The sequence below is a fragment of the Electrona antarctica genome, assembly GCF_951216825.1.
Source record: "Electrona antarctica genome assembly, chromosome: 8".
NCBI lineage: Eukaryota > Metazoa > Chordata > Actinopteri > Myctophiformes > Myctophidae > Electrona > Electrona antarctica.
In genome coordinates this window covers 28,675,372-28,702,832 of record NC_136789.1, presented here as the reverse complement: position 1 = coordinate 28,702,832, position 27,461 = coordinate 28,675,372, and the positions used below count along the sequence as shown (strand labels likewise).

At 46.8% G+C, this 27,461-nt stretch overlaps 1 protein-coding gene across 1 annotated transcript in view; it reads left to right on the top strand.

Moving 5' to 3' along the window:
- Nucleotides 1-27,461, top strand: part of LOC306928696 (roundabout homolog 2-like) — a gene marked incomplete at its 5' end in the record, with an annotated part of 62,681 nt that overhangs the window by 18,586 nt on the left and 16,634 nt on the right. Inside the window, 11 exon segments of the mRNA XM_079508966.1 lie at nt 1,097-1,221; nt 3,461-3,632; nt 6,530-6,735; nt 13,609-13,690; nt 14,455-14,623; nt 19,365-19,531; nt 21,480-21,601; nt 22,536-22,752; nt 23,743-23,867; nt 25,243-25,426; nt 26,316-26,570. Of these exon segments, the coding sequence (XP_079365092.1) occupies nt 1,097-1,221; nt 3,461-3,632; nt 6,530-6,735; nt 13,609-13,690; nt 14,455-14,623; nt 19,365-19,531; nt 21,480-21,601; nt 22,536-22,752; nt 23,743-23,867; nt 25,243-25,426; nt 26,316-26,570 (1,824 nt within the window).

The following is a 27,461-nucleotide window of genomic DNA, read 5'->3' as shown; positions in this document are numbered from 1 at the left end:
TTCATGAAGCTAATTTGACAGCTATAATAAAGCACAGTCTTTCTGAACAGCATGTATTGCTTCTTCTCTGGCTCTCCTTCCCCATCTCTGCTTCCCCATCTCTGCTTCCATTCCAGCCTTGCGAGAGTAGTGTGTCCGCTTCCCAATTCACAAATCACACCTCCTAATGTGATTTAATGACTCCTGTCAGTTGATCCGGACGAACGGTGACTTGCCAATCCAATCACCAGTTGGCAATCAGCTCCTAAATAAGCTATCCCTGATAGAGTGAGCTTTCTCTTATAGATCCAGAGCTCATGAATGCTTCCCTGTTTTTCTGTTAATGCTACTTGAAAGACATTTAATTCCCTTTTTACTGAAATAAGCCCAAATAAGGTCGACTCGACTCGAAGAATCAGAACGCAGTGGAAATTGTGCCTTTGTACCAGCGGCGGTTCTTGGTGATTTGATTCATTTTTCAGGAAATTAAAAATATAAATTTTCAGGAAATGAAGAATTATATTTAATTATATTTTGAAAGCAAAGCAATCGAGCCTCATCAAAGTTGGTGTTGTGAATTTATATATTGTCGTAAAGGGTGTTCAATAGGAGCACTGATTTATGCCAAAATATTCAAAAACCTAAAAAATGGGAGTTATTGAACCTTCATGATCTTGTACTATGGTAATGCAGTATTACTGATACATGACTGTGATGTCAAGGACAGAACAGGCTCGCTCGCTGAAAACAATGTCATTTCTACATAGAAATAGAAAATGATACATTATACAAATGTATGCATTTATGCATAGATGGAATAGATTGGTTTCTTTTTTATTGTTTTTTTACAAAGCTTATGCAGATGTTAATACAGTACATGATGTGAGTGGGCGTGTGCATGGCTGTGTACTGTAAACACTATGAATATGTTTGCAATGTGAGGTTATGTTTGCTTGCATGCCAACAGTGTGCGATGAAGTACACTACGCACGCACGCACGCACGCACACACGCACGCACGCACGCACGCACGCACGCACGCACGCACGCAACAAGCTACATTTTATTTGTCCATTCATCTAATTCTCAGCATCTTCTCTCTCTTTCTATTGGTGCAGTTCCCCCTCAGATTGTGGTTCGACCACGGGACCAGATCACGGCCCCTGGGCGCACCGTAACCTTCCTCTGTGGCACTAAGGGTAACCCTCCGCCTGCCGTGTTCTGGCAGAAAGAAGGCAGCCAGGTAAGGTCCTACATGGCATGCAGTGTTGTTTTTGTCGACTAAAAACTAAATGGAAACTAAGCTATGATGACTGTACTAACTACTAGTTGTTTAAATAATAAACACTGGTAGGCCTTTGTCGGCGCTGCGCCACTGAGCCCACCACACACACTGCAACTGTGTTTAGGAGACAACAGTGGAGAGAGTGAAATTTATAATTATCAAGCCATAGAATAATAGTGGTTTGTCCCTGGAGCCCACTTTGAGGACCATCGCTGGTGTTATTCACGTGTCCCGGACTGCGGCTAAAGCACAACGGTCCTGCTAGTGGGCCCCCATTATTATCTAGGTGTCATTCTTGACATGCTTTCGTAGTGTTGTTGGGGAAGGTTGTGGTGAAAAGTTAAAACATTGCAACATTACCTCTCACCAACATACATGTCCCTAGGAGGCATGCATTCTCCTGCAGTGTGGTGGTCTAGTGCAGCCTGCCTCTCCTCTGCCTGTCAGCTTCTTGGCTCTGTTAGTGTTAACATTGCATCGTGTTGCTGTCATGCTCTGCTTTCCTTCTGAGGAGCAGCAGAGTGCCAGGCTGTCTAACACGTGTGCGTTGTTCGTACACAGTAAAATTACTCTGGGGGGGTACAAATGTCACGAAATGGACCATTTGGTTACAAATGGAGGATTTTACTGTGTGTATATATATGAGGAGAGAGAGAGAGAGAGAGAGAGAGAGAGAGAGAGAGAGAGGAGAGAGAGAGAGAGAGAGAGAGAGAGAGAGAGAGAGAGAGAGAGAGAGAGAGAGAGAGAGGAGAGAGAGAGAGAGAGAGAGAGAGAGAGAGAGAGAGAGAGAGAGAGAGAGAGAGAGGAGAGAGAGAGAGAGAGAGAGAGAGAGAGCCCAGTGAGTGTGTGTGTGATAAGCATGGCAGCCTGTAGCACTATGTGGTGAAAGGTGTGCGTGGGAGCCTGGAGCACGGCTCTTAGGGAGAGATTAGAGAGACCAGAGATCGAGGGCGGCAGAATGTGAGTGGGAGAGAGTGAGAGAGAGAGAGAGAGAGAGAGGGAGAGGGAGAGGGGAGAGAGAGATGAGAGAGAGGGAGAGAATGGGAGAGAGATAAATAGGAGAAAGACGTGGGAGGAGGAGGAGGTGGTGGTGGAGGTGGAGGAGGTGGTGGAGGTGGAGGAGGTGGTGTGTGGGAAGCAGGGCGGCTGGCTACAAGTCAAAGGTGCTGGTTCGATGACGGACCTGAGCCAATACTGCATGCATATATGCATGCAGTATTGGCTCAGTGTAGGTGGGGGGAGGCTGTTTTGGAAGTGGAAGGTTCTTCGCCCGGTTCGACACACACACACACACACACACACACACACACACACACACACACACACACACACACACACACACACACACATATCCAGGTGTGAATGTGTGAAACGCACACATCGTAAAGGGCTTCAGATGAAGGCGCTAGAAATCCTGACCCTACACAAACAGAACCTGAAACAGATGGGGAAACATTTATATCTCCTCTGCTCTGTCAACTTATTCCTTGTTCCCATGATGTTTCTCCAACACCCCCCCCCCCCCCCTCCCCTTCTCTATTAAATCAAGGCATTTTAGGGAACAGTAGATCAAATATTGAATCTCCCCTTCCCCAATGAAAGCCTGATGTGTGCGTGTGTGCACGCAGCCGCGCACGCACGCACGCACCTGCATTGTGTGATGAAATGTTGGCCTAGATGTTGGCTGTAGACTCTGTACCAGTCAGTCAATCAGTTCCTTTTTTTCTTGATTATTCTTTCACTGAAGTGTGTATGAGTGATGATAATCCCTTGGGTTCTGTGTTAGGGAGCACGCACGCATGTGTGTACATCTCACTCAGTGAGTCGCCACGGCGGTATTGCTGAGCGGTTTGCCTCATCTCACTCAGTGTTACTGTTTTCAGGATTGAAGGAAGGATTGGATGAATGTACTGTGTGTACACACTAGTGTTATCCAGTTAACATGAATGTACTGTGTGTACACACTAGTGTTATCGAGTTAACATGAATGTACTGTGTGTACACACTAGTGTTATCGAGTTAACATGAATGTACTGTGTGTACACACTAGTGTTATCCAGTTAACATGTCAAAATGTGAGTGAATGAATGCGTTACATTATGAATGAGTTGGATGGATGATGTGGGGGTGCACCACTTCCAAATCACTCACCGTATTAAATTGCTGTTATGGTCTCGCCCCTCTCTCTCTACTCCAGGTCCTGCTGTTCCCCATTCAGGAACCAGCCCAGTCGGGCCGTTTCTCGGTGTCTCTGAGCGGAGAGCTGACCATCACCGAGGTCCACACCCAGGACTCTGGCTATTACATCTGCCAGGCCATCAGCGTGGCCGGCAGCATCCTCACCAAGGCTCTGCTGGAGGTGGAGAGTGGTAGGTACACTACACTACACACACACACTGACTCACATGCAGGTTCTGGAGGTGGAGAGTGGTATAGGTACACTACACACACACTGACTCACATGAAGGTTCTGGAGGTGGAGAGTGGTATAGGTACACTACACACACACTCACTCACATGAAGGTTCTGGAGGTGGAGAGTGGTATAGGTACACTACACACACACTCACTCACATGAAGGTTCTGGAGGTGGAGAGTGGTATAGGTACACTACACACACACTGACTCACATGCAGGTTCTGGGAAATCTAATCACAAACACATGAAAGTGGCATTGGTTTAACGACTTGAACAAATACTTTTTTTGTATGTCAAATAAAGCCTGTCTGCAAGCTTGCAGGGTGCATATCTTTGGTCCCACGTACTAACAGTCCGACTCGCATTAGTTCCGACACCCTACCCCTAACCCTAACCCACCCTAACCCTATAGCGACGGGTGAGTCTTAACCGGCCACGCATGTCAGACCAACATATGCCCCCCCCAAGCTCGCAATTCAGCTTATACCTAGAACTGCCATTTAAATGAGTTTTTTTTAAAGCACAAACATTTCATTTTAGTCAGTATAAATGATGTTGTTGCCACACACTCTTGATAATCAGTTACAGTTGGGTCACCACTTCTTAAACTGAGCTCAGGTTTTCCATAACATTATACTTCAGTTTGTCTTATTCAATTTATTATTCATAATTGTACTGTTCATTTATTTCATGACAAATATTTGACTATTGTCACTTTCTTTTTTTTTATCTGATTTAGCATTTGCTAATAGTATATAATGACTCACTATTTAGATCAGAGATGTATTTTTCTCTCTGTTTATGCTCATGCACGCAAACCCAAACTCATGGGGGAATACCTCCAATCCGCTCTAATTTACAATATCCTGCCCTCAAATGAACAAACAGCAGGAGGCCTCGTCCCGTGTAATGGAAAGCGACGCGTGCTGGCAGCGCAATGCAAATAACATATGCTCTGCATGCCCCTGCCCTCCCAGTCAGGGAATACATGAAGGTTTACTTTAGACTGTATACTGTATACTGTATATGCATCTCCTGTCCATTTGCATTGCTTTATCTGCACACATCAGAGCCTGGTGTACTGGTGTACAGAGCCTGGTGAACCCCTTTTGGTGTTTTAAAGCATTATGTTATACTTTAGCTGTTGAAAAATAGCAGATCTACAAGCTCATAGCGCGGCACCGAGTGCCGCGCTATGAGCTTGTAGGTCTGCTATTTTTTTTTAAATCTTGAAAATGTGGCGCAAATCTTTGAATATGTATTCTTTCACAGCGAACATTTGTAGTCTTTGCTTCTGCATGGGGGGTCCCTGGAACTACATATTTGTAGTGGGGGGTCAGCGGCCAATTACATATATTTTTGGGGGTCCTTGACATGAAAATGTTTGAGAACCACTGACATAGAAACATAGGTTTTCCAGAAAACTGTCATGATTTAGAAGACATTTTGTAGAATGGTCCTCAGGTCTAAATGGGTTAAGTGTGCTGAACACGTGGCTGTGTAGACGACTGCTCAATGGAGGAAGGAAGGGTGGCTTAAATATTGATCTGTGATAGAATCACTTGCTTGAAAACCAATTATGAACATTTTTTTTAAACCCTTTTTGACTTTCTTTTCTTTGCCATCTGTGACTGTCATTGACAGTCATTTGCCTAATCTTGTCATAACTGCGAGGCGAGCATCACTGCCACCATGTTGTTTCCATGTAGCTTACACAATGGAAGAGGCCTGGACCATAGCTGTCTCTATAAGCTCAGTCTGTTTATTGGTTTAGCATGCTAAAACCTATAACAATTATACTCACCGTGGCCTTTGTTTATTGTCACTACATTTGCCTCACTAGTAGTCGTGGCCCAGGGTGTGATCACTAGAAGTTGGATTTTGCACTGTTGTGTATAGCCTAAATGGCTGTAGCCAAAGAAAGAGCACACACTATTAATAATTCATGTACTTTTCATACAGTATTTAGTGAGGCTTAGGCTCTGGTGGGGAATTCATTAATCTAGAATAGACGTTATTTGCCCAGTCTATTATATTTGTATCTTTACTGAGTTTCTCCTCTATCTGTTGCTCTTTTCATTGTTACAAATCGGAGGCAATGAAACTGGATGGAGAATAATCAGAACATTTGACTCGTCGGTGGTTTATTATTTTATTTTGTTCGTTTCCACCATGCACAAAGTCATTGGAATTTATTGTATTGTCTAGACAAACGGGTAATTAAATATTCAACGAATCTGGGGCATAATTATTAGACCATAACATATCCATGTGGTAAAAATAATGACTTGAATTCTAATAAACAATGAAGGATTCATCTGACAAAAAACCCCCAACAAAAAACACATACTCGTGTGAGTGAAGAAACATTGTGAAGTGTACTAACTTAAAACCTTTATAAATATAGGAAATATTACCTATATTTGAGCGTGTATTTATTCTAATCTAGCTAGTTTGTTTATTTTACAAGATCTATAACAAACAAGACCTGTAGAAACAGTGGGCGGACCGTACATACTGTTTGACCATTGACACATGAAATAGAAATGGTTCAAATGTGATTGAGCTTCTAGATCTGCTATTTTTGAAAAATCGCAAAAATGTATATTAAATATATACTTTCAGAGCGAACGTTTTTAACTCAAATCTTGGCTTCTGTGGGGGTTCCTGGAACTACATATTTTCAGATGGGGGTCAACGGCCAATTACATATAGTTTTTGGGGTCTTTGACATGAAAGACTTTGAGCACCACTGACATGGAAACATAGGTTTTTCTGAAACTGTCATGATTTAGAAGGTCTAAATGGGTTAAATCTCGTTTTACATTTTACACCTTTCTCTTTTCCAGCACCTTCAGATCGAGTCCCTCCCATCATCCGCCAGGGCCCAGCCAATCAAACTCTAGCTCCGGGTTCCACCGTCCAATTGCAGTGCCACATCATGGGCAACCCCCTGCCCAGCATCCAATGGGAAAAGGACGGCCAGAGGATTCTAGGAAGCGACGGGCGAATCAGTTTGATGGAAAATGGCACCTTCCAAATCACTAACCTACAGGTATTTAAACGAGAGGCCATCGATATTATTATCGTCTCCATTTCATATCCTCCACAAATACAATTGTCGTGAAAGTAAATGCTTAACCCATTTTGACCTGAGATCAGATTCTAAAAAATGTCTTCTACATCCTGACAGCTTAATGAAAAAGCTATGTTTCTATGTCAGTCGTTCTTCGACTTTTCAAAAATAGCAGACCTACAAGCTCGTAGCGCGCCACTTGGTGGCGCGCTATGGGCTTGTAGATCTGCTATTTTTCAATAGCTAAAGCATAACATAATGCTAACACCAAAAGGGGTTCCCCCCCAAAATGGGTTAACTTGGCAGCTACGTTCCATTTTCACTCACCATTCCCCCAAAGGTCACTTTCCTTTATATGAAATAGTATTCAATTACACCTGTGGCATATTGCCTCTCCCACACGCTGGCAATATCCAGTGATATTTGCTCTGGATTGATTCACTGCATATCTGTACCTACCTGTATGCTTTCTCACAGAAGACAATATCATTTATTGTCACGGCGTGCAAGTGAAATGCGCACGCACGCACGCACCACACACACACACACACACACACACACACACACACACACAAGTTAAAAAGGTAAACGGCTGAGCCTGAGTTACGCTTAATTGTGCATAGGTGTTGTGTGCACCACACATAGCTGATCTACAAGCTCACAATGGGTCTCACTGTGAGCTTGTAGATCAGCTATTTTCGGTGTGCGGCACTGACGCACAGCTACGTATAAATCTGGCATTTTACATGTAGTTGTTATGTGAATAGTAGCAAAAAAAACTCACAACAGTGAATCAAAGGCACAACCGAACCGTGATGCACGATTCTCATGATAATGAGCAAAGGTGGCCATTAGCGGTCGTTAGCGCCAGCTTACGCCATGCTAATGAAATCTACGCTGCTCAGAATTCCCTCTGGGGTAGAGGATGCAGCACCTGAGGTCGCCAGAGCATCACCGAGCCTGGAGGAGGCTTACATATTAATGGGTTGTGGGTTCCCAATGATTAACGATCACCGTGGCTTTAATTAAATCCTTGTTGGAACGTTACTCAGAGAGAGAGAGAGAGGTGTGTGTGTGTGTGTGTGTGTGTGTGTGTGTGTGTGTGTGTGTGTGTGTGTGTGTGTGTGTGTGTGTGTGTGTGTGTGTGTGTGTGTGTGTGTGTGTGTGTGTGTGTGTGTGTGTGTGTGTGTGTGTGTGTGTGTGTGCAAAAATTAGAGAGAAGAAGAGACAAGACAAGATGAACAAACTAAATCTTTTATTTTACAGTTCTGCCACTGAGCAGTATTAGTCGATAAAACCTGGTTTTTACTTGGTTACACAATCGTGTGTCGCACCAACAACGGCAGATCTACAAGCTCACAACATTGTGATGTTGTGAGCTTGTAGATCGGCTATTTGCGGTGCGAGACATCTGCGCTCTGCGCTCAATTAAGTATAAACCAGGCGTAAGATTCATTTCATCTGTGACATTATGCAGGGGAGCAATCTCTCTGCTAGACTGACTGCACCCAAGCATTACATTTCACCATGTACAGTAACTGTAGGAATGGAAAGAATGAAATCAAATTGAATGAAGGGAGTCGAACCCGCGGCACACTGCCAGACTGGATTACCAGCCAAGGTGCCTGGACCGCTGAGCCACGGCCCAGGATGGACCGCTGAGCCACGGCTCAGGATGGACCGCTGAGCCACGGCCCAGGATGGACCGCTGAGCCACGGCCCAGGATGGACCACTGAGCCACGGCCCAGGATGGACCGCTGAGCCACGGCCCAGGATGGACCACTGAGCCACGGCCCAGGATGGACCACTGAGCCACGGCCCAGGATGGACCACCGAGCCACGGCCCAGGATGGACCGCCGAGCCACGGCCCAGGATGGACCACCGAGCCACGGCCCAGGATGGACCTCTGAGCCACCGTACGGCCCAGGATGGACCGCTGAGCCACCGTACGGACCAGGATGGACCTCTGAGCCACGGCCCAGGATGGACCTCTGAGCCACCGTACGGCCCAGGATGGACCACTGAGCCACGGCCCAGGATGGACCTCTGAGCCACCGTACGGCCCAGGATGGACCTCTGAGCCACCGTACGGCCCAGGATGGACCACTGAGCCACGGCCCAGGATGGACCACCGAGCCACGGCCCAGGATGGACCACCGAGCCACGGCCCAGGATGGACCACCGAGCCACGGCCCAGGATGGACCGCTGAGCCACCGTACGGCCCAGGATGGACCAGGATTGGGCTTTTAACTATGTTGAAACTTCCCCTGCCACAGGAGGATACAAGTCCTCCATAGCTGAAGGCTAAAACAAAGTGTTAAACTATTAAAGCTAATCTCCTTTATCTCATTATGAAAAAGGCTATAATGGACATGAAGCATCAGCAACAATATGAATAGGTAGAGAGATTGAATTTGGCCTCCACCCTAGCGGTGGGGGTGGTGCAGTTCAGAGGGGCCCCTGGTGGGGGGGACAGATGGCCTGCTTGTTCCTCCCTCTCTGGGACGGAGGAGATGCCATTACCCTGGGATCACTGCCAGATACACACTATTGCTCTCCTTCACAAACAAGCAAGAAGACAGACGGAAATTGTGCGTGCGTGTGCGTGCGAGTGTGCGTGCGAGTGTGTGTGTGTTTGTGTGCGTGCGTGTGTGTGTGTGCGTACGTGCACGTGCGCGTGCACGCTCGCTACATCAGAGAGGGAGAGAAGTTAGACAGAGCAATGAGTAACAGACTGAGAAATCCAACTACGGGTGAGAGGAACAGAGGCAGCAGATTAGATCGAGGCTCAGGATAAAAAGGGGAAAGGAGATTCTTTCGAAAAAGTTGGAACACACAGAACTTTAAGAAAAACCCGATTTTGGGAAAATTCCAAGAAGTCCAACAGAGCCCCAAAGAAGAAGTAAACTTTGGATTGCTTCGACCGTCCCTATCCTCGTTCTTCTCCGCTCTGCTCGTCCATTTCTCAGCAATCTGTTTGGTGCAGCCTCCCAGGGCTTGCATGCAGGCGGCCATGATTGATAGTCAGGTATCGGGTAGCCGTTTACCCCCCCCCCCCCCCCCCCCCTCCCCCTTGCCCTCCACGCCAATTCCTCCTCCACCAATCAGACGCCACCATCTGGGGGCCTTATATACTTACCGCCTCAAACAGATGCGCCATTGGCTGGCCCCGCAGGTCAGTTCAAGGTCAGAGCACATATAGAGAGAGAGGGGACGGGCGGAGAGAGGGATGTCGTATGGGACCCCGAGTCACCTGTCCCCTCCCGTCCTGCGGGACACTCTGACAAGCCACTTAGGCTTGAGTAATTCCTCTGTCAGGGTTACTGATGACTTGGCCCACAGACACAGCAGAGGACAACAGCCAAGTGCATGTGGTTAAGTGAGGCATTAGTCACGATAGATAGATAGATAGATAGATAGATAGATAGATAGATAGATAGATACGCACTGGTCTTTTCCCCCTTGTTTCATTTGTTCTTTCCCCCCCCCCCTCTCTCTTCCTCCATCCTCCCCACATGCATTTGTGTGCTCTGCATAATGTATTAGGGGTTTTTGCATGAGAAAAAGTAAGGGCTGGCTGAAGTAAGAGAATAAGGGGAGATTGATTGTGTTGTGTGTGTGTGTGTGTGTGTGTGTGTGTGTGTGTGTGTGTGTGTGTGTGTGTGTGTGTGTGTGTGTGTGTGTGTGTGTGTGTGTGTGTGTGTGTGTGTGTGTGTGTGTGTGTGCGTGGCTGTGTGCGTATGTTAGGGCTTTAAGCAACTAGTCGACTATTCAACTAGTCGACTAGTAAATCCACTAGTCGTCCTTGTTGGTACTAGTTGATTAAAAAAAAAACATTCCCCCCCAATTTTGTAGGCCTCAAGATCAGCTAGATTATAGTCACCAATGTACACAGTTTATTTTTATTTTTTATTTTTTTACATAATAGGTAGTTAAACAACTAGTAAAAATGACTAGAAGTGAAAGCCCTACTGTGTGTGTATGTGTGCACAAAATAAATTACTTTATTAACTATTAACCCATTCTTAACTAAGCATTATGTTATACTTTAGCTATTCAAAAATAGCAGACCTACAAGCTCATAGCACGCCACCGAGTGGCGCGCTGCGAGCTTGTAGGTCTGCTATTTTTGAAAATCGTGAAAATGCGGCACAGATCTTTGAATATAATATTCTTTCAGAAGACTTTCTTTTTTATTTCGACGTCAGGCCTAAATGGGTTAAAAGGAAAGAGAAGTAAATAATAACTTAAGATGTTAATAAAATAAGTGAAGATATGATGAAGTTTTTTGTAAGAAAGAAAGAAAGATAGAAAGAAAGAAAGATAGAAAGATAGAAAGAAAGAAAGAAAGAAAAAGAGCTATGAATAGAAGTAGTGAAACTAAGCGTAGTTGTGGTGTCTCCATGTATGTTGGTGAGAATCCCTGCGGGCTGTCAGCACCTGTGTGTCGTGTAGAGACCCTGACATCTTCCACTGTTGTAAGCAATTTCACAGCCTGTCTAGCTCTTGGCCTGGCCCCCACACATGTAATAGCTGGTCCCGGGGCGTACACGCACACACACACGCACATGCACATGCACACACACACACGCACACACACACACACACGCACACACACACACACACACACACACACACACACACACACACACACACTTATCACTCCTAATTACTCTACTTCAAATTGCCAACGCTGAATCCTAAGTAGGTGTCTAGTATGAAACTCAGTCGGTGCCACAGAAATGTCAAGGCCTGCTCTGGTTGTTCTTAACGTTCTGTCCTTTGGTCTCTCCCCCTTTAACTCGTTCTGTCCTTTGGTCTCCCCCCCTTTAACTCTGTCCTTTGGTCTCCCCCCTTTAACTCTGGTTGTTCTTAACGTTCTGTCCTTTGGTCTCCCCCCCTTTAACTCTGGTTGTTCTTAACATTCTGTCCTTTGGTCTCCCCCCCTTTAACTCTGGTTGTTCTTAACGTTCTGTCCTTTGGTCTCCCCCCCTTTAACTCTGGTTGTTCTTAACGTTCTGTCCTTTGGTCTCCCCCCCTTTAACTCGCCAACATCAGCCATGAATTAATCATAAGATTCAGTGACACCATTTAAAAAAAAATTAAAAAGAGATTCAAAGAAGTTTTATTTGTCATTGACTGTTATATACAGGTACAAGCAGTGAAATGATGTTATGTAACGACAAAATATTAAAACAAGAAAATAAAAAAACTGTAACTTATAATTGGCATTTAGCATTTGTTTCCATGTGTAGTCAATTCATTGTTTTTGTCATTAGTATATTTATTGGAGTTTTTCTACACAACACGACACCAACAACAGAAACCGACAACAACAAAACAAACAAACAAAATAACAGTTCTATATACAGTAGCAACACAAGGAATCTGTCCCACTGCAGGTGAAACTGGTCTATTCTGCCCTTCATAGAGAAGGATACTCTTTCATATGATGCCGTCCTATTAAGAAAATTATGCCATTCTGTGATTGATGGTCCGTGGTCTGCTTTCCATAATTGGACTAGCGGTCTCCTACCCAGCATTATGGCTGTTTGGATCCATTCCACGTGTGTGGAAGGAGTTCTGTCTTTAAGAGTAGAGGGATCTCCTAGTTGTCTTTAAGAGTAGAGGGATCTCCTAGTTGTCTTTAAGAGTAGAGGGATCTCCTAGTTGTCTTTAAGAGTAGAGGGATCTCCTAGTTGTCTTTAAGAGTAGAGGGATCTCCTAGTTGTCTTTAAGAGTAGAGGGATCTCCTAGTTGTCTTTAAGAGTAGAGGGATCTCCTAGTTGTCTTTAAGAGTAGAGGGATCTCCTAGTTGTCTTTAAGAGTAGAGGGATCTCCTAGTTGTCTTTAAGAGTAGAGGGATCTCCTAGTTTGAATACGCGGATATCAAGAGGGATACCTTGACCCAATGATTCTCTCAATGCAATCATGTACTGCTATCCAAAAGTCCTGTACCTCTTGGGGCAGTGTGTAGTCAACGTTGCTGAAAGCAATGTGCACCGAAATGTCATGTACAAAGTGAAGTTGCCATCATTGCTGCAGAAGTACAAAGCAACAGGATCAATCGATGTGTAAGTGTCACGTATAGTATAGTATGAGCAGCTTTTCTCAAACAAGACGCAAGTGATCAAGCATAGAGACGGACGGTGTCATGACACTTAATAGTAGCCAAAATATGAAGAGTTTACTAGTGATGGGAGATTAATCGGCAAACACATCGGTATCGGCAGATTTTAGTTTTTTTTTAGATTAATCGGTTCGATTAATCAATCAGATCGATTAATTAATCGGACCGATTAATCGGTCTGTCTTTACAGATAAACAAGCCCAAAGTAACAGCTTGAACAGATTTACAAGCTCACACTATTAAATATAAAGGTATTAAAATCTGACTTGCCTAAGCCTGCAGTGCAGACACCCTGTTACATGTATTTTTCAGAATGGACAGAAAGAACTGAACCGGTTCCCATTGGGAACCAACCGGTGGAAAAGGGGCCTCAGAGAGGGAAGACCAACCTACCCTGTCTTAGGGCCGATTCATACTCCTATTTTACCGCTGTAGTGCCGAAATGATTTCGGCTCGTCAGAAATTTTCAGTAGCACCGAAGAGCCGACTTTAGGACGGTACCCGCCCCCCCAAACCTCAAATGATGTCACATTGTAGGCTCTACAGAGCCGAACCGACCTTTATTCGGCTCTTAAATAGGAGTATGAATCGCGCCATAGAGGGTACAATGATGAGTAGCTGTAGCTTTCACCAGTGATACACACACACGCACGCACGCACGCACACACACACACACACACGCACACCAAAGCTAAAGACTCCTACTTTGTTGTTGCCAGGAAACAGACTCGGGGACGTACACCTGCCTCGCCTCCAGCTCCAGTGGAGAGACCAGTTGGAGTGCCGTCCTCACAGTGAAAGGTAAAGAACGTACTGCAGCCGTGATGCTACAGCACTGCTACATGCTACATGCTATGTGATGCTACATGCTACTGCTACATGCTACTGCTACATGCTACTGCTACATGCTACTGCTACATGCTACATGCTATGTGATGCTACAGTACTGCTACATGCTACATGCTATGTGATGCTACAGCACTGCTACATGCTACTGCTACATGCTACATGCTACATGATGCTACAGCACTGCTACATGCTACTGCTACATGCTACATGCTACGTGATGCTACAGCACTGCTACATGCTACTGCTACATGCTACATGCTACGTGATGCTACAGCACTGCTACATGCTACTGCTACATGCTACTGCTACAAGCTATGTGATGCTACAGCACTGCGCTATTGTTGCTCACAAAGCCTTTACAGTATCAGTGTTGTTTTTGTCGACTAAAACTAAGACGAAAAATGTCCGTCGACTACCTTTTTTCACTGACGAAAACTAAATGGAAACTAAATGAAAACTAAGCTAGGATGACTAAAACTAAGACTAAATGTATTGACAATTTCGTCAACAAATAGAAACTAGACTAAAATGTTAGGAAGCTACTATAGTGGACAAGAGATCCAGTATAAGTCATTTTACACTTGGTTGCATGCTGAAAATAGCCGATCTACAGGTGAGTAAATGTACCTAGTTCTCCTTTCTGCCACTGCCTCTGACTGTGTCATGTCTCTCGGTGCACGTCCCCCCCCCCCCCCCCCCCTCCCCCCACCACCCAGAGAGTGCAGACCCGTCCGGCTCTCAGACCATGGAGCCCTTCCAGCTGCCCGGGCCGCCGCACAAACCCGTGGTTACCGACGTGACCAAGAACAGCGTCACTCTGACCTGGCAACCCAACGCACACGAGGGAGGGGCCGACGTCACGGCCTACATCATCGAGGCATTCAGGTGAGACATCCGCACGCACGCACGCACGCACGCACGCACGCACACACAATGAGGAAGCATAAATATACCAGTGCTCGCAATTTTTAAGATAACAAATTATAATTGATTGAATTTGAGGCTGAAATAATAATGGCTGTTGGAATTTACACCTATGGACAGCGTGCACACACACACACGCACGCACGCACACACACACACACACACACACACACACACACACACACACACACACACACACACACACACACACACACACACACACACACACACACACACACACACACACACACACACACACACACGTGCTGCAGGGTTTTGTGGTGAATTAAAAATGCTAATGAATGCAGCAGAGCCAGACAGACAGAAATCCTAAGGCTAATGTCAGCTGAGAGGGAGTCCACCTTGGACCAATTAGCCAGGAAAAGGCTGCAAGACAAGTTCTAGCAGCAGATGGACGGTAATAGACAAATAGATGTAGTAGGGCTGGGCGCAGAGACTTCAAATCTATATCTGCATTATTGCAAAGCTTTTGCCTTTGATTATGATTCATTATTGATTATTTAAAACAAATAAAATCGAAGTGTCCATTTATTCATATAATATATATGAAACACACTTAGACACTTAGATTGTTTTGCTCACATATTATGTGAGACAAAAAGATGCTTCTCGATTATTAGATTATTCTACATGAATGAGCAAGATTACGGTCGGTTATTGGTTCTAAATATATATCTTTTTGGTTAATATCCCAAGAGGGGGGATGGATGGATGGAGGGAGGGAGGGAGATAGATGGTGAAGACAGAGCTATAGTGGGGGGCCGGCCACAGATGGAGTGTTCTCCCTTCACAGACAGGGAGAACCACATTAACCTGACTCCGCCAGATGGGGCAGCAGAGAGTACACTTGGTTCCCCCCTCCTGCTCCCATCCAAGGACTGTCTAAAGAGGACGAGACGCGAAGACCGTACAGGCGACGCCATGTTGCTCTATGGTGCTCCATGGAAGGAAAGAAACATGCGCAATGGGCTATATGCAGCCAACACTTCCGCGTTCAGCTTCCTTGGTCTCAACTGCGCATGTTTCTTTCCTTCCATGGAGCACCATGGAGCAACATGGCGTCGCCCGTACGGTCTTCGCGTCTCGTCCTCTTTAGACAGTCCTTGCTCCCATCTGGGAACTATCAGGCAGACTTGACTTGCAGCTAGAGGCGGGATCAAGGCGTGCTGCCTTGATCCCGCCTCTAGCTGCCGCTGATTGGCCAGGCCGTTTGGTGGCCGGAGCATCAAGTCTGCCTGAGAGTTCCCAGATGGGAGCAGGAGGGGAGAACCCAGTGTACTCTCTGCTGCCCCATCTGGCGGAGTCAGGTTAGAACCACATGAGCTCTTATCAGATCCCTTCCCCTTTGGCCCCCACCTGGCCCTGTGGCAGTGGTTAGCAAGAGGCACAAATTGATTCTTTGCACAGAGACTATAGAGAGGAAAGCGAGGGGGCTGTTTGCAATAACCTTCCTATGCCTGAGGACTGGAGTGTGGAGTGGAGTGTGTGTGTGTGTGTGTGTGTGTGGAGGAGGAGGAGGAGGATGGGTGGAGGAGAGAGAGGCTTGGAGAGGGAGGTAGTGAGATGATGGAGGCAATGTTCTGTGTGGTTACTTACAGGCATAAAGGTTTACCTCTTTATAAAATAACCTTCCTATGCCTGAGGACCTGTGGTGGAGTGTGTGTGGAGGAGGAGGATGGGTGGTTGTGTGGGTGGGTGAGAGAGAGGCTTGGAGAGGGAGGTAGTGAGATGATGGAGAGGCAATGATGTTCTGTGTGGTTACTTACAGGCATAAAGGTTTACCTCTTTCACCCTGGCTTGTATAGCATCCCAATTTGGGGGGAATTATAGGTGCAATAACGATTCATATTTTTTATCAGCCTTCACAGCACGGGCAACCTTTTTATTTTGTAATAAAATATCGGCATTGCTTGTTCAGCGTGAGCAAGATTTGTAACAACAAATGTCAACCTTGGTTCATTCAAGTGAATGAACTTGATAGATCTCATGTTAAACATACAGTAAGTATGTAAACATACTGGTGGTGTCTTATTGTCCACAGTTCCTGTGTTGATACCGTTAGTGTTCCTAGCCTCCTGCATGTGCACATAAACCTTAAGACATACTTAATAACACATACATCTGTGTGTGCGTGTGTGCGTGCGCGTGTGTCCGCTCATGCATGCGTGCTTGACTGTATAAACTACTACATTTAGTACCTTGTTAACATAAAAGATAATTAGATCATAGATTTACCAGCCTCCCTCTCTTAGTCAGATCACACTCATCTTCTATTTTATGGCAACTCCAGCCCGTGCGTTGCGTGCGTGCATGCGTGCGTTGCGTGCGTGCGTGTGTGCGGGCACCTCCTTTATCTCAGCATGATAAAGTTCCCTTGGATGTAATGCATCTCTTTAATGTGAGTCTGGCACACATTACTACATGACTATTTATGAGACAGAGCCTTTAACCCTTTTGGCCTAATTGCGCAGGTCGGCAGTATAAAGTCAGCTTCCCGCTGCCTCCGACACCCTGGGGCGAAATTCAAAAGCACCAAATTGGAGAAGAGTTAGAGAGTTACAGGGGCTTATTTAACGCATTTAGACCTGAGGACCATTCTACAAAATGCCCTCTAAATGTAAACGGTTTTCCTGAAAAACCCCATGTTTCTCAAACATTTTCATGTCAAGGACCCCCAAAAATATATGTAATTGGCCGCCGACCCCCATCTGAAATTATGATGTTCCAGGGATCCACCCCCAGAAGCAAAGAGTTTTGAGTTAAAAATAGCAGATCTACAAGCTCGTCGAGTGCCGCGCTATGAGCTTGTAGATCTGCTATTTTTCAATAGCTAAAGCATAACATAATGCTTTAAAACACCAAAAGGGCTTCCCGTCCTGAGTGGATTAACCATTGTTTACTACACAAGACAAACTTAATTCCTGTTGGAAAACGAGGTGGGTGTGATGTGTGTACATGTGGAGCAAAGTGTCAGAGGACCTTGACGATGGCGTGCACAGACATTTAGAGGGGCAGGTGCTCAAGTTAAAAAAGGGCACCTTGTGCAGCGCGTGGAACCGGCCGGTTGCCTTAATCCATTTTGGGGCGGGAACCCCTTTTGGTGTTAGCATTATGTTATGCTTTAGCTATTGAAAAATAGCAGATCTACAAGCTCATAGCGCGCCACCGAGTGGCGCGCTACGAGCTTGTAGGTCTGCTATTTTTGAAAATCAAAAAAAAAAAAAAAAAAAAGTTCATTTTTTTTCAAAAGGGCACATTGCCAAAAGGGCAGGGGGTGCTCTAGCACCCCCTAGTGTCTATCTGTGCACGCCCCTGGACCTTGACGATGGCTATCAATTCCCGTTCCCTGCGTTTGACAGCTCTGCATTTTACAAGCTTCATTTCATTTTTCATCAAGAAAAGCAAATTGTGTAATTTTGCTAAAATGCATACATCCTCACCCCCCCCAACTTTATACACATCTGCCATTGTTTACCAGGTCTGTCACAAAGCATAGCGGCATAAGACATAACTTGGGAGGCTCGAAATAGAACTTCTCATTGCCTAGAGATTTTTTTTAAGCCACTGCTTAATTGTGTAGCAGTGCATCAAATCTGCATCGCAAAGCATCTTTCAGTGCAGGATTTAACCCATTCTGGACGGGAGGCCCCTGTTGGTGTTTCAAGCATTATATTATGCTTTAGCTGTTGAAAAATAGCCGCGCTACGAGCTTGTAGATCTGCTATTTTTGAAAAATCGTGAAAAAATGTGGCGCAAATCTTTGAATATATATTCTTTCAGAGCGAACGTTTTTAAATCAAATCTTTGCTTCTGGGCGGTCCTTGGAACAACATGTTTTCAGATGGGGGTTGGCGGCCAATTTCATATAATTCTGGCGGTCCTTGATATGAAAACGTTTCAGAACCACTGACATGAGGTTTTTCTCAGAAAACTGTCAGGATTTTAGAAGATATTAGAATATCTATATTTAATATATCTATATTAGAATCTGATCTCATGTGTAAATGGGTTAACCCATTTTAGAGGGAACCCCTTTTGGTGGTTTAACTAAGCATTATGTTATACTTTAGCTATTGAAAAATAGCAGATCTGCTATTTCTGAAAAATCGAAGAACGACTGACATAGAAACATAGCTTTTTCAGAAAACTGTCAGGATGTAGAAGACATTAGAAGCGCCACATTTTCACAATTTTTCAAAAATAGCAGACCTACAAGCTCATAGCGCGCCACTCGGTGGCGCGCTATGAGCTTGTAGATCTGCTATTTTTCAATAGCTAAAGTATAACATAATGCTTAGTTAAAACACCAAAAGGGGTTCCCGTCCAGAATGGGCTAATGCACACACTGCCATGGCTCTGCTGTTGTTTATGAGTTTTTCTCCTTGACAGAAAGTAATGAGTACATTTCATTCCAACACACTCATATTCATTAGTTTGGGTTGAGAAAGCATTACTGTTAGCTGTTGTGCAACGATAGCACATTTGTTAACCACTTAAACTCTATATGCTTTGTTGATCAGGCTCCGCCCAGGTCCCCCTCCTATATGTTCCTTCTACGTCAAACGTCTTCACCGGAAATAACCAAATCTACAAGCTCACAACCAGAATGGGAACACTAGGGTTCAACTGTTTTGAATTCACTAATGTAACCGTTTTTTTGTTTGTCTCCCTTCTATTCTAGCCAATCGGCGGGGAGCACGTGGCAGACGGTGGCTGACCTGGTCAGGATGGAGACGCACACGATCACCGGTCTCTTCCCCAACACCATCTATCTGTTCATCGTCCGAGCGGTCAACGCGTACGGCCTGAGTGACCCGAGCCCCATCTCTGAGCCTGTCCGTACCCAAGGTCTGTAACACATCTCTGAGCCCGTCCGTACCCAAGGTCTGTAACACATCTCTGAGCCTGTCCGTACCCAAGGTCTGTAACACATCTCTGAGCCCGTCCGTACCCAAGGTCTGTAACACATCTCTGAGCCCGTCCGTACCCAAGGTCTGTAACACATCTCTGAGCCTGTCCGTACCCAAGGTCTGTAACACATCTCTGAGCCCGTCCGTACCCAAGGTCTGTAACACATCTCTGAGCCTGTCCGTACCCAAGGTCTGTAACACATCTCTGAGCCTGTCCGTACCCAAGGTCTGTAACACATCTCTGAGCCTGTCCGTACCCAAGGTCTGTAACACATCTCTGAGCCCGTCCGTACCCAAGGTCTGTAACACATCTCTGAGCCTGTCCGTACCCAAGGTCTGTAACACATCTCTGAGCCCGTCCGTACCCAAGGTCTGTAACACATCTCTGAGCCTGTCCGTACCCAAGGTCTGTAACACATCTCTGAGCCTGTCCGTACCCAAGGTCTGTAACACATCTCTGAGCCCGTCCGTACCCAAGGTCTGTAACACATCTCTGAGCCTGTCCGTACCCAAGGTCTGTAACACATCTCTGAGCCTGTCCGTACCCAAGGTCTGTAACACATCTCTGAGCCCGTCCATACCCAAGGTCTGTAACACATCTCTGAGCCTGTCCGTACCCAAGGTCTGTAACACATCTCTGAGCCTGTCCGTACCCAAGGTCTGTACATAATACAACATTTTCAGAGCAATTTAAACAAAAACAGAAACAGAACAGCAACATTTCATCTCATCGCATGATGTAGCTCAAATGCATTCATTTCTCAATGACTTCATCCTTATTGTGTATGTTAAAACACATTTTGTGCCCAAGACGTCCACAGACGTCCTGGGAATTACCGCTATGTGGATGTTTTTTTTTTTTTTTTATATAAAAAAAAATATATGTCAAAAAAATGAATGTAAAACGTGGGCACCCTTGGGTTTTTTTTTTTTTAAGTGTTGTGTGGGCACACAAAGCGTTAAAACTCAAAACCCTTCCTGAAACCGCTTTTTTTTTTGATCACACAAATCACAATGACAATTTACAAAAGGATAAAAACATAAATGAAATATGTATGTCCGTATGTGTGCCCTCCAGATGTGAGTCCCACGGGTCAGGGGGTGGACCACAGACAGGTTTAATATGTATGTCTGTATGTGTGCCCTCCAGATGTGAGTCCCACGGGTCAGGGGGTGGACCACAGACAGGTTTAATATGTATGTCTGTATGTGTGCCCTCCAGATGTGAGCCCCGCGGGTCAGGGGGTGGACCACAGACAGGTTTAATATGTATGTCTGTATGTATGTGTGCCCTCCAGATGTGAGTCCCACGGGTCAGGGGGTGGACCACAGACAGGTTTAATATGTATGTCTGTGTGTGTGCCCGCCAGATGTGAGTCCCACGGGTCAGGGGGTGGACCACAGACAGGTTTAATATGTATGTCCGTATGTATGTGTGCCCTCCAGATGTGAGTCCCACAGGTCAGGGGGTGGACCACAGACAGGTTTAATATGTATGTCTGTGTGTGTGCCCGCCAGATGTGAGTCCCACGGGTCAGGGGGTGGACCACAGACAGGTTTAATATGTATGTCTGTGTGTGTGCCCGCCAGATGTGAGTCCCACGGGTCAGGGGGTGGACCACAGACAGGTTTAATATGTATGTCCGTATGTATGTGTGCCCTCCAGATGTGAGTCCCACAGGTCAGGGGGTGGACCACAGACAGGTTTAATATGTATGTCTGTGTGTGTGCCCGCCAGATGTGAGTCCCACGGGTCAGGGGGTGGACCACAGACAGGTTTAATATGTATGTCTCTATGTGTGCCCTCCAGATGTGAGTCCCACGGGTCAGGGGGTGGACCACAGACAGGTTTAATATGTATGTCTGTATGTATGTGTGCCCTCCAGATGTGAGTCCCACGGGTCAGGGGGTGGACCACAGACAGGTGCAGAGGGAGCTGGCGGAGGTGGCTGTCCAGATGCAGGAACCCGTCACACTGACCGCAACTAGCATACAAGTATCCTGGACTGTGAGTACATTCTTCATCTTTTTTTGAAGATATGTTTTTGGCTTTTCATGCCTGGGGGGGGGACATGTGGCAAAGGCCGTCAGGATCGGGAGTCGAACCCGCGGCACGGTTGAGTGGGCCTTCTTCATGTCCCACTCGTCCTCACAATGCCTCTTTCAGTCCTGCATGTCTTCACATGTATTGTCTGTCCCTGTGTCCTCCTCTAGTGGACCGTCAGTCCATGTCTTCACATGTCTTGTCTGTCCCTGTGTCCTCCTCCAGGTGGACCGTCAGTCCATGTCTTCACATGTCTTGTCTGTCCCTGTGTCCTCCTCCAGGTGGACCGTCCAGTCCATGTCTTCACATGTCTTGTCTGTCCCTGTGTCCTCCTCCAGGTGGACCGTCAGTCCATGTCTTCACATGTCTTGTCTGTCCCTGTGTCCTCCTCCAGGTGGACCGTCAGTCCATGTCTTCACATGTCTTGTCTGTCCCTGTGTCCTCCTCCAGGTGGACCGTCAGTCCATGTCTTCACATGTCTTGTCTGTCCCTGTGTCCTCCTCCAGGTGGACCGTCAGTCCATGTCTTCACATGTCTTGTCTGTCCCTGTGTCCTCCTCCAGGTGGACCGTCAGTCCATGTCTTCACATGTCTTGTCTGTCCCTGTGTCCTCCTCCAGGTGGACCGTCAGTCCATGTCTTCACATGTCTTGTCTGTCCCTGTGTCCTCCTCCAGGTGGACCGTCAGTCCATGTCTTCACATGTCTTGTCTGTCCCTGTGTCCTCCCCCAGGTGGACCGTCAGTCCATGTCTTCACATGTCTTGTCTGTCCCTGTGTCCTCCTCCAGGTGGACCGTCAGTCCATGTCTTCACATGTCTTGTCTGTCCCTGTGTCCTCCTCCAGGTGGACCGTCAGTCCATGTCTTCACATGTCTTGTCTGTCCCTGTGTCCTCCTCCAGGTGGACCGTCAGTCCCAGTACATCCAGGGCTACCGTCTCCTGTACCGGCCCAGCGGGGGGGCGTGGCTCCTGCACGACGTCAACTCTCCCTCTGAGCGCAGCGCCGCGCTCACGGACCTGCTGAAGGGCAGCGAGTACGAGATCAAGATACGGCCCTACTTCGACGAGTTCCAGGGCAGAGACAGCCGGACGCTGCTGGTTCCAACCCCGGAAGAAGGTAGTTATTTGCTGTGCTCTTTAACCCATTCAGGCCTGACGTCGAAATTAAAAAAAAAAAGGTTTTCTAAATCATGACAATTTTCGGAAAGATTTGAGGCACATTTTAACGATTTTTCAAAAATAGCAGACCTACAAGTTCATAGCGCGCCACTCGGTGGCGCGCTATGAGCTTGTAGATCTGCTATTTTTCAATAGCTAAATTATAACATAATGTTTAAAACGCTAACGCTAACGTGACATGGATGCGTTCCAGGTCTCAATGGGTTAACCCATTTTGTTTTTATTAAATCTGCCGCTGAGAGGACACCACGGTTACATCAAATAACACAAGATGAGAATAGGCCTCAGTGGTGGAAAAAAGTACTCAATTGTTTTACCTAAGTAAAAGTACCAATACTGCAATTTAGAAGTACTTCGTTACAAGTAAAAGTACGGAATTGAAAATGTACCTGAGTAAAAGTACAAAAGTATCGGCATCAAAATGTACTTAAAGTACTAAAAGTAAAAGTACTCATATTGCAGAATTCGCCATTTCACAAGTTCAAAATGTATACAAAATCTATTGAAAATAGCAGATCTACAAGCTCACAATGCGTCCCAACGCGACGCATTGTGAGCTTGTAGATCTGCTATTTTCAAATGGCCGAAATGTATAGGGTTGAAGTGGTTAAAGTATGTTTTCTAATCAAAATTAAAATCGCCAAAGTAACTAGTAACTAAAGCTTTCAAATAATTGTAGTGGAGTAAAAGTACAAATTTTGGCTCTGAGATGTAGTGGAGTAGAAGTAAAAGTATTGGAAATTGGAAATACTGAAGTAAAGTACAAATACCTCAAAATTGTACTTAAGTAAAAGTACTTCCACCACTCATAGGCATATGGGGGGGGGTTTATAGCCATATAGCCCACTGTATGACTTGTGTGAACGTGTTCAGTGTGTTTTCATGTTTTGGATGCTCACTCTCTCGTCTCTCGTCTCTCCTCTTCCAGTGCCCAGCGCCCCTCCCCGCGGTGTTACCGTGGAAACGGTGAAGCTGAACAACACCTCCAGCGTCAGCGTCTCCTGGGAGCCTCCGCCCGCTGAGATGCACAACGGGATCATCCAGGAGTACAAGGTGAACGCACAGTTAACACTCCCATCGCCCAGGACGAAGTTCTTTGTCCTTTCTATTAATAACGCCCGACGCTCAAGACGAAGTATTGTCCAAAAGAGAGGTTTATTGATGCGAGAACGGATCGCCTGGCTGTATAGCCCAGGCACGCCTGGGCTATACAGTCATCGAAAAACTAGCTGATGAAAACGAAAATCTTAAAACGTTCATAACTCGCGATCTAAATCATCCCGTCTTTTTCTGAAAAAATATCCTGTGTTAGACGGCGCTCCGCGGTCCAGTCGCTAGTCTCGATAGATTTATTCTTGTCTCCCGTTGTTGTCGATCGATTCTAGAGTGCTGTGGCTATTGTTAGCTGCTACACAACATCATGAACTTCCGGCCGGTCCGTCTGGAAAAGGCGTCCGTGTTTATAAATCGACTGGGCGCATGAATGGAACAACATATTTTCAGATGGGGGTCGGCGGCCAAATACATATAATTCTGGAGCTCCTTGACATGAAATAGCTTCAGAACCACTGATATAGAAACATTGGGCAGTATTATGCGTGTCTTAAGTACCAGGTCTTATTACTTAACTTAAGACCTGGAGGCGTGATCAATGCCATTTGGCTATTCTGAGTGGCCAAACAGCATTGACCATGCCCCCAGGTCTTAAGTTAAGTCATAAGACATTTTGTAGAATCTGGTCCCAGGTCTAAAAATGGGTTTACCATGTCTAACATACAGTAGCATTTGAATCTAACCGCCTTGTCTCTCTCTGTGCCACCCCCGTCTCAACAACCTGAATCTAACCCTCTTGTCTCTCTCTGTGCCACCCCCGTCTCAACAACCTGAATCTAACCGCCTTGTCTCTCTCTGTGCCACCCCCATCTCAACAACCTGAATCTAACCGCCTTGTCTCTCTCTGTGCCACCCCCATCTCAACAACCTGAATCTAACCGCCTTGTCTCTCTCTGTGCCACCCCCCGTCTCAACAACCTGAATCTAACCGCCTTGTCTCTCTCTGTGCCACCCCCATCTCAACAACCTGAATCTAACCGCCTTGTCTCTCTCTGTGCCACCCCCGTCTCAACAACCTGAATCTAACCGCCTTGTCTCTCTCTGTGCCACCCCCGTCTCAACAACCTGAATCTAACCCTCTTGTCTCTCTCTGTGCCACCCCCATCTCAACAACCTGAATCTAACCGCCTTGTCTCTCTCTGTGCCACCCCCATCTCAACAACCTGAATCTAACCCTCTTGTCTCTCTCTGTGCCACCCCCCATCTCAACAACCTGAATCTAACCGCCTTGTCTCTCTCTGTGCCACCCCCATCTCAACAACCTGAATCTAACCCTCTTGTCTCTCTCTGTGCCACCCCCCGTCTCATTCCACAGGTGTGGTGCGTGGGCAGTGCCAGCGACAACCAGACGCGCTACCACATCAACAAGACCGTGGACGGCATGGTGCAGTCCACGGTGCTGCGGGGCCTGATGCCAGGCGTGCTGTACCAGGTGGAGGTGGCGGCGGTGACCAGCGCCGGCGTGGGCGCGCGCAGTCCGCCCGTCTCCGTCCTCATCAGTGAGTTTTTATGTCCCACCACGTTGAATCCGTGCCCAGATAGAGTGAGAGGAATGGAACGATGCCCAGATAGAGTGAGAGGAATGGAACGATGCCCAGATAGAGTGAGAGGAATGGAACGATGCAGTCAGTCCTCCTGAGATGGAGAGAGAGAGAGAGAGAGAGGTCGGACTTTATTTGCCAAGAGCATCTCTCTTCAAAACGGAATTGGCAGAGACTCATGCAGTGCTTTGAATAATGGACCAGGCTGTCTCCACATCCATTATTCAGCATGCCTTTGGAATCAATTCAAAGGAACGTTACTGTATATTGCATTGATAAGAGGAAACCTTGTAAGCAAGGGCACAGGCATAGTTGTATTCTATTCTTCCAACTTTTCTAACTTTTTCTTTGTTTTCTTTTTCTCTGAAATCCGACGATTGTTCCAAATCTACCTACAGCGTGTTAGTACAGTACAGTACAGTACAGTACAGTACAGTACAGTACAGTACAGTACAGTACAGTACAGTACAGTACAGTACAGTACAGTAGTAGTTATTTAATTGTGTGATCACAGAGAAATGCCATTAAATGGGGGGGTCTGTAGACTAATATGCATGTCAAACTGGGGGGTCCTTGAAATTAAACGGGTTGAGAATCACTGCTAGAGCCATACAAATCTTCTCTTATGGGGGGGTCCCTGGCATAGCTTTTTCAAATGGGGGTCCGCGGGGCTAATTAGTGTAAATTTGGGGGTCCTTGACATGAAAGAGTTTGGGAACCACTGGTCAATAGAACTAGTTTGAATAGCTAACGGGGTACAATCTACAAGAATTCACCCCCGAAACGTAAAGCGGCCATTCCTGGTTCCGTTGGTGACACTGTTGTCCTGTGTGTCCTCCCCGTGCAGAGCTGCCAGCCGAACAAGCCACCATGCCGGGCCGCGGCGGCGGCGGCGGCGATGAGGACGACGGCGGTACGGAGGAAGGCAGCGTGAGCCTGGCGGAGCAGATCACCGACGTGGTGAAGCAGCCGGCCTTCATCGCGGGCATCGGCGGCGCCTGCTGGGTCATCCTCATGGGCTTCAGCCTCTGGATCTACTGTCGCCGTAAGAAGAGGAAGGAGCTGAGCCACTACACCGCCTCCTTCAATTACACCCCCGCAGGTGAGCTGAGCCACTACACCGCCTCCTTCAATTACACCCCCGCAGGTGAGCTGAGTCACTACACCGCCTCCTTCAATTACACCCCCGCAGGTGAGCTGAGTCACTACACCGCCTCCTTCAATTACACCCCCGCAGGTGAGCTGAGCCACTACACCGCCTCCTTCAATTACACCCCCGCAGGTGAGCTGAGTCACTACACCGCCTCCTTCAATTACACCCCCGCAGGTGAGCTGAGTCACTACACCGCCTCCTTCAATTACACCCCCGCAGGTGAGCTGAGCCACTACACCGCCTCCTTCAATTACACCCCCGCAGGTGAGCTGAGCCACTACACCGCCTCCTTCAATTACACCCCCGCAGGTGAGCTGAGCCACTACACCGCCTCCTTCAATTACACCCCCGCAGGTGAGCTGAGCCACTACACCGCCTCCTTCAATTACACCCCCGCAGGTGAGCTGAGCCACTACACCGCCTCCTTCAATTACACCCCCGCAGGTGAGCTGAGTCACTACACCGCCTCCTTCAATTACACCCCCGCAGGTGAGCTGAGTCACTACACCGCCTCCTTCAATTACACCCCCGCAGGTGAGCTGAGTCACTACACCGCCTCCTTCAATTACACCCCCGCAGGTGAGCTGAGCCACTACACCGCCTCCTTCAATTACACCCCCGCAGGTGAGCTGAGCCACTACACCGCCTCCTTCAATTACACCCCCGCAGGTGAGCTGAGCCACTACACCGCCTCCTTCAATTACACCCCCGCAGGTGAGCTGAGCCACTACACCGCCTCCTTCAATTACACCCCCGCAGGTGAGCTGAGCAAGGGGGCAGTGAGGCTATTCAACGTTGAAGCTCTGGGTCCTAGTGGTAGGAGGAGGGACTACAGGCGGA